Source organism: Eleutherodactylus coqui, chromosome 6, assembly GCF_035609145.1.
Source record: "Eleutherodactylus coqui strain aEleCoq1 chromosome 6, aEleCoq1.hap1, whole genome shotgun sequence".
In the NCBI taxonomy this organism is placed as follows: domain Eukaryota; kingdom Metazoa; phylum Chordata; class Amphibia; order Anura; family Eleutherodactylidae; genus Eleutherodactylus; species Eleutherodactylus coqui.
The window spans coordinates 84,437,933-84,452,363 of record NC_089842.1 but is presented as its reverse complement, the minus strand read 5'-3'; the positions used below and the strand labels follow the sequence as shown (position 1 = coordinate 84,452,363).

The 14,431-nt window shown below is 42.4% G+C and overlaps 1 protein-coding gene across 3 annotated transcripts in view; it reads right to left on the bottom strand.

Annotated features, from left to right (window-relative positions):
- Positions 1 to 3,261: 3,261 nt before the first annotated feature.
- Positions 3,262 to 14,431, bottom strand: part of LOC136631378 (ly6/PLAUR domain-containing protein 5-like) — a 28,106-nt gene continuing 16,936 nt past the window's right edge. For all 3 annotated transcript variants that reach the window (XM_066605653.1, XM_066605654.1, XM_066605655.1), the window contains 2 exons: positions 8,607 to 8,735; positions 3,262 to 5,164 (listed from right to left, as the gene is read on the bottom strand). In XM_066605653.1, the coding sequence (XP_066461750.1) occupies positions 4,872 to 5,164; positions 8,607 to 8,735 (422 nt within the window). In that variant the 3' untranslated portion in view covers positions 3,262 to 4,871. The remainder of the gene's footprint in view (positions 5,165 to 8,606; positions 8,736 to 14,431) is intronic.

Genomic DNA, 14,431 nt, shown 5'->3' with positions numbered 1-14,431 from the left:
TGGGCATGAGTGAGTGTATGGAGTGTTTGTTAGGTTCAAGATGAGAGGGACTAGGAACAAAAAGTCTGTCCATTCATTTCCTGGCACACTGAAAGAACTCATTTAGGAATCCACCATCAGATAACTGAGACTGCTGGCAAGTGTGTTTATGGGACGGAGTGTTAGCAAACAGAAGGTGGCGACTTTCATGGAAAAGATGGTTCAGATCTGTTGTTACCTAAGACTGTTTCAGCATGTACTGGGGAAACCCATGTTATCAATGTTAAGTAAACGTGTGCCTCCGATTTAACCAATGGTTGGATTATTGACTCATTATCCGATTTGTCTGTTTTATTACTTTAACCCCTTAATGACGCAGCCCTTTTTTTCCCCCATTTTCGTTTTTTCCTCCCCTCTTTAAAAAAAATCATAACTCCTTTATTTATCCATTGACGTCACTGTATGAAGGTTTGTTTTTTGCAGGACGAGTTGTAGTTTTCAATAGTGCTATTTAAAGTACCATATAATGTACTAAAAAACTTTTAAAAAATTCTAAGTGGAGTAAAATGAAAAAAAAAACAACATTCTGCTATCTTTTAGTGCGTCTTGTTTTTACGGAGCATCAACTGCAGCAAAAATGACATGATAACTTTATTCTTTGTGTCAGTACGATTACTATGATTCCAAACCTGTATAGTTTTTCTTTACTATACTACTCTTTTTTTTTCAAAGACATTTAATTTTTTAAAATTATTTTCTGCAGTCATCTTGTGCGCGCAATAACTTTTTTATTTTTCCGTCGACATAGTTCAGCAAGTGCTCATTTTTTGCAGGATGTCTTGTACTTTCTGTTAGTACGAATTTAGAATACATACGACTTTTTGATCGTTTTTATTGCATTTTTTCAGGGAGACAGGGTAACTGAAGAGGTGCATTTCTGGCGTTCTTTCTTTTTTTTTTTTCGGACAGCGTTTACCCTGCGGGGTAAATAATGTGGTACTTTGATAGATCAGACTTTTGCGGACGCAGCGATACCAAATATGTATTTTTATTTTAAGAGTTAGATTTTTTAATTACAGATATGGCAAAAGGGGGGTGATTTAAACTTTTATTACCTTTTTTTTTACAATTAAAAAACCTTTATTGATCTTTTTTACTTTACTTTTAAGTCCCCATGGGGGACTATAATATGCGATGCTTTGATCGCTCCTGCAGTATGACGTGATGCTATAGCATTACGTCATACTGCATTCTGACAGGCAGCCTATCAAGCCACCTCACTTGGATGGCTTGATAGGCAGTCTCCCAAGGCAGCCCTGGGGGCTTTCAGAAGGCCCCCAGCTGCCATGACACCTGCACGGCTCCCCTGATTTCACCATGGGCATTTAAAGAGTTAATAGCCGCGAACGGCCGATTGCAGCTATTGCCCGTGGGTGTCAGCTGTAGTAAACAGCTGATGCCCGCGCTGTATGAAGAGCGGTCGTCCCGCGACCTCTCTTCATACATAACCCAACGCTCCAGGACATAAATGTATGTCCTGGAGCGGGAAGAGGTTAAGAGGCACTGTCGTCACGTAAATAGAGATGAGCGAGCATACTCGTCCGCGCTTGATACTCGTTCGAGTATTAGGGTGTTCGAGATGCTCGTTACTCGTAACGAGTACCACGCGGTGTTCGGGTTACTTTCATTTTCTTCCCTGAGAAATTTGCGCGCTTTTCTGGCCAATAGAAAGACAGGGAAGGCATTACAACTTCCCCCTGCAACGTTCAAGCCCTATACCACCCCCCTGCAGTGAGTGGCTGGCGAGATTAGGTGTCACCCGAGTATTAAAATCTGCCCCTCCCGCGGCTCGCCACAGATGCATTCTGACATTAGTTCAGGGAAAGTGGTATCTTGGTGGAGCTGCTATAGGGAGAGTGTTAGGAGTATTTTAGGTTTCAAGAACCCCAACGGTCCTTCTTAAGGCCATAGAAATCGCAGATCGCACCTATGTGCGATCTGCGATTTCTGTTTTCTTCTCTATATGCGCTCAATGGGGCCGGCGGCAGCAGCGCTGACCCCATTGAGAACATATAGAAGACAAATCATTCTTCTCTGCCACAGCTGTAACAGCTGTGGCAGAGAAGAACGATGTTTGCCCATTGAATTCAATGGAGCCAGCAATACAGCAGGTTCCACTGAAAGCAATGGGCTACCGGCGTGCGCGGGGATGAATTGTCGGGAAGGGCTTAAATATATAAGCCCTTCCCTGCAATTCATCCAGAAATGTGTTACAATAAAAATATATACCGGCGTATAAGGCGACGGGGCGTATAAGAGGACCCCCTAACTGTCACCTTATACGCCGGCAATACAGTGGAGCAAAGAATAAAAATCATTACTCACTTCTCCTGGCGTTCTGCGGTGCTCCTGCAGGCTGTCGCTCCCTCCTGGTTCCCGGCAGAGCATTGATTTCTCTACGAAGGGCTTTAAATCCCCGCCTCCAGAAACACACGTGCCTTCAGCCAATCACAGCCAATGACAATGATGTCATTGAATGGCTGTGATTGGCTGTGTTTCTGGAGGCGGGGATTTCAAACCCTGCGTCCAGAAAGCAATGCTCTGCCGGGGACCAGGAGGGAGCGACAGCCTGCAGGAGCACCGCAGAACGTCATAAGAAGTGAGTAACGATTTTTATTCTTTGCTCCACTGTATTGTCGGCGTATAAGGTGACAGTTGGGGGGTCGTCTTATACGCCCCGTCGCCTTATACGCCGGTATATATTTTTATTGTAACACATTTCTGGATGAATTGCAGGGAAGGGCTTATATATTTAAGCCCTTCCCGACAATTCATCCTGCGATCGCCGGCAGCCCATTGCTTTCAGTGGAACCTGCTGTATTGCTGGCTCCATTGAATTCAATGGGCAAACATCGTTCTTCTCTGCCACAGCTGTTACAGCTATGGCAGAGGAGAACGATCTTTACGCTGACAGTGCGGGGGGGGGGCCCACTCTTGCCGGTATTGTGGCTTAATAGTGGGTCCTGTGAACTTGAGATGCAGCCCAACATGTAGCCCCTCGCCTGCCCTATCCGTTGCTGTGTCGTTCCCATCACTTTCTTGAATTGCCCAGATTTTCACAAACGAAAACCTTAGCGAGCATCGGCGATATACAAAAATGCTCGGGTCGCCCATTGACTTCAATGGGGTTCGTTACTCGAAACGAACCCTCGAGCATCGCGAAAATTTCGTCCCGAGTAACGAGCACCCGAGCATTTTGGTGCTCGCTCATCTCTACACGTAAACATATCAAATCAAACAGTTATCATTCTTTCTATTATTGCACCACTGTGCGCTGCCGGGCTGGGCCATGCCTGGGTGCTTTAAGGAGGGACAATAGAGCTGATGTTGACAAAACATTTTAATCTCCGCTGTCTCTTCCTGAAGGCCTGAGCTCGGTTGCCACATCTCTATCTGTAAAATTCCAGTTATCTTCATTCTCTTGCCACCTATAGCTTCCTGCATGATCAACCCTCTCCTATCCTTAAATGCTCTGTGCTACTGGGGATTTGCTCGTCCCACTTTCTGCCTGCATCGGCTTGCTGACCTACTATATGCAATCCAGTTGGTTCAGCTTGGGAAAAAAGATGCTTAGCATGTGCAAATATAGATGTGGTCAATACAAAGAAATAGCACATGATTTATTCTTTCCAAGAACTCTAAAAACCACAAGGGAACATTCTTTAAATGTAGAGAAAAGGCATTTTAGTCAAACTCTAGAATGCTTTAGTCAAAGGGATAGTAATAGCAGGCACAATGACAACATTTAAACCAGGCCAGATGTGTATTAAATAACAAAATGCATTGATTGTTATAATTAACCTAGCAAACTACAATGTGTAATTGATCCAGAAAGGTTGAACTTGATTAACTTTTTTCAAAATGTGTAACGGCAACATGGAATATGTAGCTGCAAATTATATGAGTTTCTACCAACACCTTTTGGCTATGTTGCCCGTATTTATAATCTGCAGGTTGACTGATACGTTCACATCAGTTTCAGAGGTTGTATTCAGAACCTCTGTAGCCGATTTCCACTAGAGAACAGGACAAAATAGAGCTGCAAGCAGGGGTATTTCATCCTGTAAATTCCGGCAAAATGTTGGACTGTTGGACAGAAATCGAACAGACCCCCATTATAGTCAATGGGGTTCCTCACTAGTGTTGAGTTTCATCATAGGATGGAACTGTTCAGCCAGGGGGTGACGTTTTACTGCTAACCGAATAGAGCAGGAAAACTTATTCCCCTTATGCCGATGTGAGCGAGCCTTAACATGTGAATGTAAAATGATTAGGGTTGCGTTCACACTAGTGTCACGGCTTGGATTATTACCAGGAGCCATGAGTGTTATAATGGATCTTATTGAATAATAACAAGTCTGGAATAGTGCATTAGACCATTCTGGCACTGAAAAATAACCTAAATCTGTCAGAATGAACCCTAACCCCAGATAATTCTATATGGTATACCAGAAATAAATAAGTGAAATGACCAGAAATTACATTCTGAAAATCAACAAAAAATCCAAAACATTTGACCAAAATGTCTGCATCACATTTTTAAGGGCTCTTTCCCACAAGTGTATATTGGCCGCTGTTTACACAGCCCGGCGATATATGCTATGATATGATGCTTAAAGCACGTGAACGGGTGCACAAATCTAACGTTTGTGCGACCATTCAGACGACATGCACCCGGCGCATATACGCCGAAGTCACCATACCGTTGCCCTTTCCTTCCCCTCGCCGACTCAGCTCCTCTGTCCATTCGGATGCATCAGATTGTAGCGTATATTGGCGGGCCATGAAAACGGTGGACGATATATGCTCGTAGGAAAGAGCCCTAACTGTAATTACAAGAAGGATGCCATAACAACTAAAATAACCATGGCCACATAGCATGGCTGTGTTCTCCCAATGCCACTAGGAGTCGTCTCGATGGAGGAAGTTTGCGTAGTATTGACTGGTATGATAACGGTGCTATGGGTGAAAACTGTTGTGGAAGTCGGATCTTGATTGCAGAGGTTTCCTGTGCAATACATGGCATTGAGGGATATGCTATACCATTTTCCATTCATCTTGATAGTGGGGAAATTGGAAAGATCAGAACATTGTTTAACATAGAGTGTAGAAAAAGAAGTGCTTCCTAGAAGACACAGAAAAAAAAATAACATAGATTATTACATAAGCTTAAAGAGGTGATCCACTTTAAACAACCACTTTCCTTCATTAGGGCATATGAATTTAGCAGAGGAGAGTCCGCTCACTTGAGTTCCTCCTATATTAGCCAACACAGAGTGTATATATACATACAACAGACATTTATTGACTTAACAGCTGATTGATTTGGAGAGTTGCCAAGCATCTTCATCCTCCTGTGATGAACTCATTATCGCGGAAAGTGGATAATGGACTCAACTTGTCTAAAGTGGACAAAGCTATTAGAACTGGCACTGTGTACATATGCAGCAGATCTGGATTTGAGATTTAGCTCCTTGTATGATTTGTGCTTAGTAATTAGTCAGATGGATATCTCCATGAGTTGTGCCAAGTGTCTAACTTAACTTTGCTTCATTTGAAAAATTGACCTCCAATATAGCAAAACAATGCAGTGAAATTATATAAAAAGACTAGTAATTATTAGGAAATTATAGTACCAGTGTTTATGGTAGCGCAAGGCGCGACACAGCTCTGCTACATGGTGCATCCATTATGATTCCCACATATCACACACAGCTATACCACATTCATCCTGATTCACACACACATAGCTGTGGTACAGCCATGCTAATTTCTAGACATCACCAGCTCAGCAGACTCCAGGATACAGTGATCAGCCCCCAGTCATTTGATCCCTGACTCCACCCACACAAGTGATCACAGGACGGTGACATCATCACAGGTCCTGATGGCTACTGTTGGCTTATCCAGTATACAATACTTTCTACAAAATTACTCCCACAGCAGTGATGTCACCACAGGTCCTTCAGCCCACCGGATCTCTTTTACCAAACTGCACAATGGCTCCTCCCACAACAGTGGCATTACCGCAGGTCCTTTAGCCCACCAGATCTCTGTGGTGGCAGTAGATAAGTGTCTTCTGTTAGGACCACTGAGTTGTGTCTGAGATAATAACAGCTTAGTTGTATTCTCATTTTGTTATTTTCCTCCTCCCCTTCCAAGAGCCCTAACTTTTTTGTTCTTCAGTTGGTCAGGTTCTTTGTTTTTTATATATATTGTAGGACCTGCAATGACATCACTAAGGATGGAGCGATGATGTCACCAGGGGCAGAGCATGAGAAGCACCCTTACACATACATACATATAACAGATAAGTGGTCATTAGTAGTTTAACTTGAAAGTCAACTGCAGTCTCTGCACCCCCTAGAGTTACTCACTTGATGATGCAGGTATCAGTAAACAAATTTTCATAGTTCTACTGTATATCTCTGTCAATACTATAAATAGTAGTTGTCTCCAACCTGTGACTTTCCATCTATTGTGAAAATATACCTCCTACTATCTAGCTGTTAGACATATAGCTCAACCATCCAGAATTCAATGCGATAGCCTCAGATTTAGGCGGGCTTTTTGGTCATCTTGAGAGACAGGAGACATGTCGTGCCCCTTCCCAAACCCCACAGCCAGGCTTCCACTCACAAACTTTGTTGGCAGTTCTCCATTCTTTATCACTCAGCTGAATCCTGAGGGATGAAGAAAGAATGACTTTCGACTGAAGTTTGAGAGCAGAGGCTCAGTGGTGGAGTGTGGTGTGGAGGCACCACATCATAGTGGGAGCAATATTAAGAGAAGCTAGAGAGAGTAGCACTATACCTTAGTGTGACCACAGAGTGGAGCAGTAAATCTAAATGGGGCACAGAGGGAAGCATTAAAACTAAGTGGGGCCACAGAGGGACCACAGTTATCAAGTGGGGCCAGAGAGGGGTACTGTTAGGAAATGTTGCCACAGAAGGTGCATTATGACTTTGAGGGGCCACAGAGGGCTCATTATTAGTGTGCCACAGAGAATATATTATTACTTTATGAAGCCATAGATTAACCCATCCTAAGATGAGTTGACACAGGCTACCATTTTGTGGCATTTCTGGAAATTCCTTTTAACCCCTAGTAAACCTATTGTTTATTTTTCCAATACATCTATCATGGGAAATTAAGCAAGTTTACAACTAATTTTAGTTAAAATAAATCTTTTTTTTTGTTTTGTGTCTAGAGTTATCATGCAGAACTGAGTGTCAAAAGTAATAGACTACAAACAAACCTGTGCAGCTTAATTCGGCAGTCACACACACTGTCTCCTACTTCTTAGGGCTTAAATAGATGAACGTATGCGCAAATACGCTGTCCGCAATAGAGTGTATTTGTCCGTGAACAAGGTGGTAGAAATCTTTGTTGATGTGGCGTATTTTTAACTGTCCAAACCCCACGCTTTTGTGTACAGGAACCCCCCCCCCCCCCCAGAAAATAAGGCAGGACCTATCTTTTCTTACATTGTATACAAAATAAAGAAACATGCGACCGTGATAATGAATCCATTGAAATCAATGCTTTGTTTTGTCATGTTTTGCGAGCATAATTTTTGAGCGTGCAAAACCCTCTGCCATCATGTTCGTCTGTTTAGCCCCCTACTGCCAAATATTGTGTAGGCTGAAAAGAAGCAGCATAGATAAACTGGAGAAAGTTGTCTGTTACCTTGGAGACTTATAGATCCGCATAGAGACTATAAACACAAAATAGTAGAAGTTTTGTAATTGAGGGCTCCTTCACAAGGGCGAATTTGCGTTTGTTTTTGCGAGCACAAAATCGCTTGTGCAAACCGCTGAGGATAGAACCCTTAGATTTCAATGGGTTACTTCCCATTCAGCATTTTTGCGCTATATTTTCGAGTGCGCAAAAATATACGTGACGTGCTCTATTTTTGTGTGCATTTGCACACCCAAGGCAACATAGAAGTCAATGGGGATGCGAAAATGTACACGTCGTCCGCACAAAATCGCACACTGAACTGCGCAATTTTGCTGTGTTATTTGATAACCCCGGGGACTAATTAGGCAGCTCAGCCAGTTTAAACACAGGGTGGGTGTATCCTTCGCGAATGTGAACGAGTTTGGCAGCGCCAAAAAAATAAAGTAAGCAGCGCAGATATGTACGGTTGATAGTGCTCCCTTCACAGCGCAATCAACTCGCGAGCATGTATACGCCTACACGCATCTGCAGGAGCCCTATGACTCTTTTGCAATATTGCATTTTTATTTTTTTATTTTAAGTGCTTGGGGAAAAAAAGATGCTACAATGTGGATTTGCCATTTAATTAAAATAGGTAAATAGCAAGTAACATTAGCGGCATTTGCTTTGTATCGTTTCGGCATCACATAACCGAATAATTATATGGATGTCACTTACACCTGTCGACCTCATTGCCTGCTAATGTCAATAGGTAATGAACGAGTAACAGTAAAGTCACAAGCTGAGGATAATTATCATTCACATTTATATAATGGATGACAGAATGGAACAAATATTACTTTGGCTTGAGTTATATGTACAGGTCCCCATGGGATGTGACTTACCTATAGTGAGATTCCCTGAAGCTTCATAACAAGTTGTGTGGCCAGCTGTACAGTTCACTATCTCAGGTTTGCATTTCGACTTCTCAGTGCTGAGGCAAGACCAACATTGAACCCCACTGGTTGAGATATCTGATGACAGAGAGTGACACACAAGATCATGTCAATCCTTTCTTCATTATAACAGGTTTAAATAAAATATACAGTCATTATAATTAAACTAGAGATTTTTCGAGGTGTTGGCGTGTAAGTTACAGAAGCACGTCACAACTAATGGCCAAGAACTATCCATTGTGGTTTGGGACAGGATTATGTTTAATGCACGATGGCTCAGTGATTTGTCATGTGGAAAAAAGCTTATAGATATGATACAATGTGCTCTCCTAGTACATATTCCTATAGATATGGTACAATGTGTTCTCCTTGTACATGTTCCTATGGATATGGTACAATGTGCTCTCCTTATACATGTTCCTATATATATGGTACAATGTGGGCTCCTTGTACATGTTCCTATAGATATGGTGAAATGTGTTCTGCTTGTTCATGTTCCTATATATATGGTACAATGTGCTCTCCTTGTACATGTTCCTATAGATATGGTATAATGTGCTCCTTGTACATGTTCCTATAGCTATGGCACAATGTGCTCTCCTTGTACATGTTCCTATAGATATGGTACAATGTGCTCCTTGTACATGTTCCTATAGATATGGTACAATGTGCTCCTTGTACATGTTCTTATAGATATGGTACAATGTGGGCTCCTTGTACATGTTCCTATAGATATGGTACAATGTGCTCTCCTTGTACATGTTCCTATAGATATGGTACAATGTGCTCCTTGTACATGTTCCTATAGATATGGTATAATGTGCTCCTTGTACATGTTCCTATAGATATGGCACAATGTGCTCTCCTTGTACATGTTCCTATAGATATGGTACAATGTGCTCCTTGTACATGTTCCTATAGATATGGTACAATGTGGGCTCCTTGTACATGTTCCTATAGATATGGTACAATGTGCTCCTTGTACATGTTCCTATAGATATGGTACAATGTGGGCTCCTTGTACATGTTCCTATAGATATGGTACAATGTGGGCTCCTTGTACATGTTCCTATAGATATGGTACAATGTGCTCTCCTTGTACTTGTTCCTATAGATATGGTACAATGTGCTCCTTGTACATGTTCCTATAGATATGGTACAATGTGGGCTCCTTGTACATGTTCCTATAGATATGGTACAATGTGGGCTCCTTGTACATGTTCCTATAGATATGGTACAATGTGGGCTCCTTGTACATGTTCCTATAGATATGGTACAATGTGGGCTCCTTGTACATGTTCCTATAGATATGGTACAATTAGAGATGAGCGAACCTACTCGTTTCGAGTAATTACTCGATCGAGCAACACGATTTTCGAGTACTTCAGTACTCGGGTGAAAAGATTCGGGGGGCGCCGGGGGGCGGGGGGAGGTGTGGCGGCGCGGGGGGTAGCAGCGGGGAACAGGGGGGAGCCCTCTCCTTCTCCCTCTCCCCCCCCCCCCACTCCCCGCTGCAACCCCCCACTCACCCACGGCGCCCCCCGAATCTTTTCACCAGAGTACGGAAGTACTCGAAAATCGCGGTACTCGGGCAAAAAAGGGGCGTGGCCGAGTAGGCTCACTCATCTCTAGGTACAATGTGGGCTCCTTGTACATGTTCCTATAGATATAGTACAATGTGCCCTCCTTTAACATGTTCCTATAGATATGGCACAATGTGCTCTCCTTGTACATGTTCCTATAAATATGGTACAATGTGCTCTCTTTGTACATGTTCCTGTAGATATGGTACAATGTGCTTTCCTGGTACATGTTCCTATAGATATGATACAATGTGGGCTCCTTGGACATGTTCCTATAGATAAGGTACAATGTGCTCTCCTTGTACATGTTCCTATAGATATGATACAATGTGCTCTCCTAGTACATATTCCTATAGATATGGTACAATGTTTACACCTTGTACATGTTCCTATAGATATGTTACAATGTGCTCCTTTTGTACATGTTCCAATAGATATGTTACAATGTACTCTTCTTGGACATGCCCACATAGATATGGTACATTGTGCACTTCTTGTACATGTTCTTATAGATATGGAGTAGCACCAGTCCTCTGGAACACACTACCAAAGGCTATCCGTGCAATCCAGGACTCACAAAACTTCAGGCGTGCTCTAAAAACATACCTCTTCAGGAATGCATGCCATATCTCTCAAACCAAACCCCTCTGTATGCTGCAAGATAACATGCTACCTGACCTACTGACTGCAATCCCTGCTAGCCCCCATCAACCACTCCCTGCAGTCATACCGTTTCTGCCATCACACTGCTTAATGTCTGACCATTGTTTATGTGTATAGCATCCCTCACTCTCTGCCTCGCCATACCGTGTACATCTTTAGCCCCTTTTGTATCACCCCATTATTTGTAGTATGTAAGCTTGTTGGAGCAGGACCCTCACCCCTACAGTTTTCTTAAATTGATTACTACATGTAACCGTGGTTCTGTAATGTTTGTACTTTTGTCCCTCTGTATTCCCCGTCTTTGTAAGCACTGCGAAATATGTTGGCACTATACAAATAAACATTATTATTATATGGTACAATGTACACTTCTTGTACATGTCCAATGAATTTGTTACCATCTCATTGATAATAAAGTTTAACCAGCAAGACTTGTTCAGGTAACTTGAAAGTCACAGCACTGAATTCGAACTGTACCGATCTGATTAACTGCAGCATTATATACCCTATACCTCTTGCCTACACCACCATATACCCTTCTGGTGACAACATTTGATTTTTTTTTTCTTCAAGAAATCTAAACCCCACTGTGTATACATTAAATGCTATTGGGTTCCACCCTTACAGTTTATTTGCTAGAGACCTCTGAGCACCTCTAACTTAATTACAATCACCCTGTGCTTTTTCAATAGTTTTGTATCACGAATAAGCTGTATATACCCAATGTTATAGGAGATTTTGAGCCCACTATATAATTCGTGTTATATAGTTATGGTTATATAGTACTTGTGTGGTTCTCTTCTTAGTTGTTATAAATAGTGTCATGCAGTTGTTAAAATAATCGGGTCAGGAGTGACCAACCCTATTAAAAAGAAAAAAAACATTAAAATCCATAGGAGTAAAAATCGAGTTCTCTAATTTGGCCTCCCTGAACAACAGTAGAGGGGGTGATGCTAATAGCCCAGTGGTTCGCGCTATAGGTTGTCAGTTTCAAATGTCCCTCAAACCCAGACCTCCAGCACTGCCAAGCCTTTCTGCTCAAAGCAGAGAGCCAATGTTTGTGTGATTTTCGCTAAAATTCGGATCAGGATTATCCAATCAGATTTTACCAAAAATTGGCTTGATTCTACCGTCTGGCTGATCACGAATAGAAACACTAGTTATAAAATCTACTAAACCATTATATCTGAATCTGGAAAAGCTGGGTGACAGTCAGTAAGGTCACCATTACAGCAACCAGGAGGACATCTGGTTTTACACGAGAAAGGGATGAATAAACGGTAATATGTAACAATTTTTTAGAAAAGGCCAACAAGTACTGGGAAAGTATCTGATTTGGGCTAGAAATGATAATTGTAGCGCTTCTCTAGCTGAAATGTAACTTGAGTGTACTTCTGATGCTTTAAGGGTATGTCCACATAAGGTAGAAATGCTGCGGAAAAATGTCAGCATTTCTGCAAAAGAACTCGTGTCACAATCTTCACTGTAGCTGCGGATTTTGAACAGGAATAACCTGCGAATATGCAGTTGATTTTTAGTAGCTACATCCCTTACCGCATAATACATGGCGCTGTCCCAGTATAGCCCCCAGCAGCTTCCTGTGAGTGTTAAACCATTGGCCAGGTGATCGGGAAGTGTAATTTCGCAGCGTTTTGTCCTGTGTGAACGTAGTCTGAGGGCACTTTCACACGGTGTGGAATTATTCTGCAAGACGCACCTAAGGGCTTCTTCACACGAGCGTGTTTGCAAAATTTTCATGTGCAACATGCAGAGAATAGAAGCTATTGTTTTTAACGGGTTTTCTCTCAGTATACATTTTTGCGCTCGAGAAAAAAAATTCAACATGCCCCATTTTGATGCGCATTTGCATGGGTATGCGACAAAAGCACTGCATGAAGATAGGCACCTAATTTTGCTTAATAGCCATTTCAATCAGTCTACTAGCAGTGCCTGCGCAAAAACGCACAACATTTGCGCAGGCATGCTTGAAAAATAACCAATTCTCCACTGCGCAAATACATTTGACCTGATCAAGCGTTTTTGAGCTTACACTTATGTGAAGGAGCCCTAAAGACATAGAAAATTCTGCACCAAAATCCGCATGTATACATGTGGTCTACAGAGTAGAAATCTGCAGCAGATTAAGCTGCGTCTTGCGAAATAATTCCGCACCATGTGAAAGTCCCCTCCATTCACAGAGCGGCTGTAGTCTGTGGGGCGGGCGCTTGTAAAGGTATCGTCATATACAGTAATTGGGCTCCAGGAATTGGGATAGGCAGAATCTCCATGAACCATCCACTTCATGCCCATAAAACCTGTTTTGCTTCTTTGGCTGGTTTGATAAAATATTTGATATTTGCTACCGTGTCGTCAGGCTGTTTGTCTTGATTTTACAAGGGAACATTTACTTGGCACCTTCTCATTTTCATTATAATTTTTTTATTGCCAAGATCAGATGGGATAAAGGTTGCATCCTGTTTCTTTCCATGCATACAATTACTGTATATACTCGAGTATAAGCCTAGTTTTTCAGCACATTTTTATAAGCTGAAAAAGCCCCTCTCGGCTTATACTCGAGTGAGGTAAACAAAAAACCTGCAATACTCATCTCCCAGCCTGCTTCTGTGTCCCTGGCGCGATGGTCTCCCCGGTGGTGCAGGAAGCGGCTTAAGAGTTCTCCCCGCTATCATCTCTATGCTTAGCTTAGAATTCCCTCACCTTTAGCGATGTGTAGGTAAGCACTGTGATTGGATTGAGCGCCAGCCAATCACAACCATTCAGTGGATGACATCACTGAATGGCTGTGATTGGTTTATCGAGCGCTGGCTGTGATTTGCTGGCACTCGATCCAATCACAGCGCTTACTTACACAGCGCTGACGGTGGGGGCATTCAAGGCCGAGCAGGGAGAGGACAGCATGGAGAATTCTCAAGCAGCTGGTCGCACCCCCAAGGAGACCATCGCGCCGGGGACACAAACACCGGCTGGGAGGTGAGTATTGCATATTTTCTTTACCTAGTATATACTCTTGTATAGCTCAGCTTATACTCGAGTCAATAAGTTTTACCATTTTTTTTGTGGTAAAACTTATTGACTCGGCTTATACTCAGGTCGGCTAATACTCGAGTATATACGGTAATTACTATATGTCTCCATCTATGGTCTCCTATACTGGGAACAGGAAGGAGGTGACGACAGGAGAGGGAAGCTATAGACGTGCCTAAATGTTGTGTCAACCAGCTTTCTACAGACCCTGAATGATATATGCAGGGTAGTCCATGGACAAGTAGCCCAGCAGCATAGGCTTATGAAAGCTGTCTAAAACAAAATCTGTCTTGATCCAATCACAGCGCAGCTTTCATTTTACCCCAGCAGTTTAAGAAATAGCAACCAATCACAGTACAGCATTCTTTTTATCCCAGCAGTATAAGAAATAACAACCAATCACAGCACAGCTTTCCTTTTACCACAGCAGTATAAGAAATGAAAGCTGTGCTGTGATTGGTTGCTATGGGCAACCCAGACAGA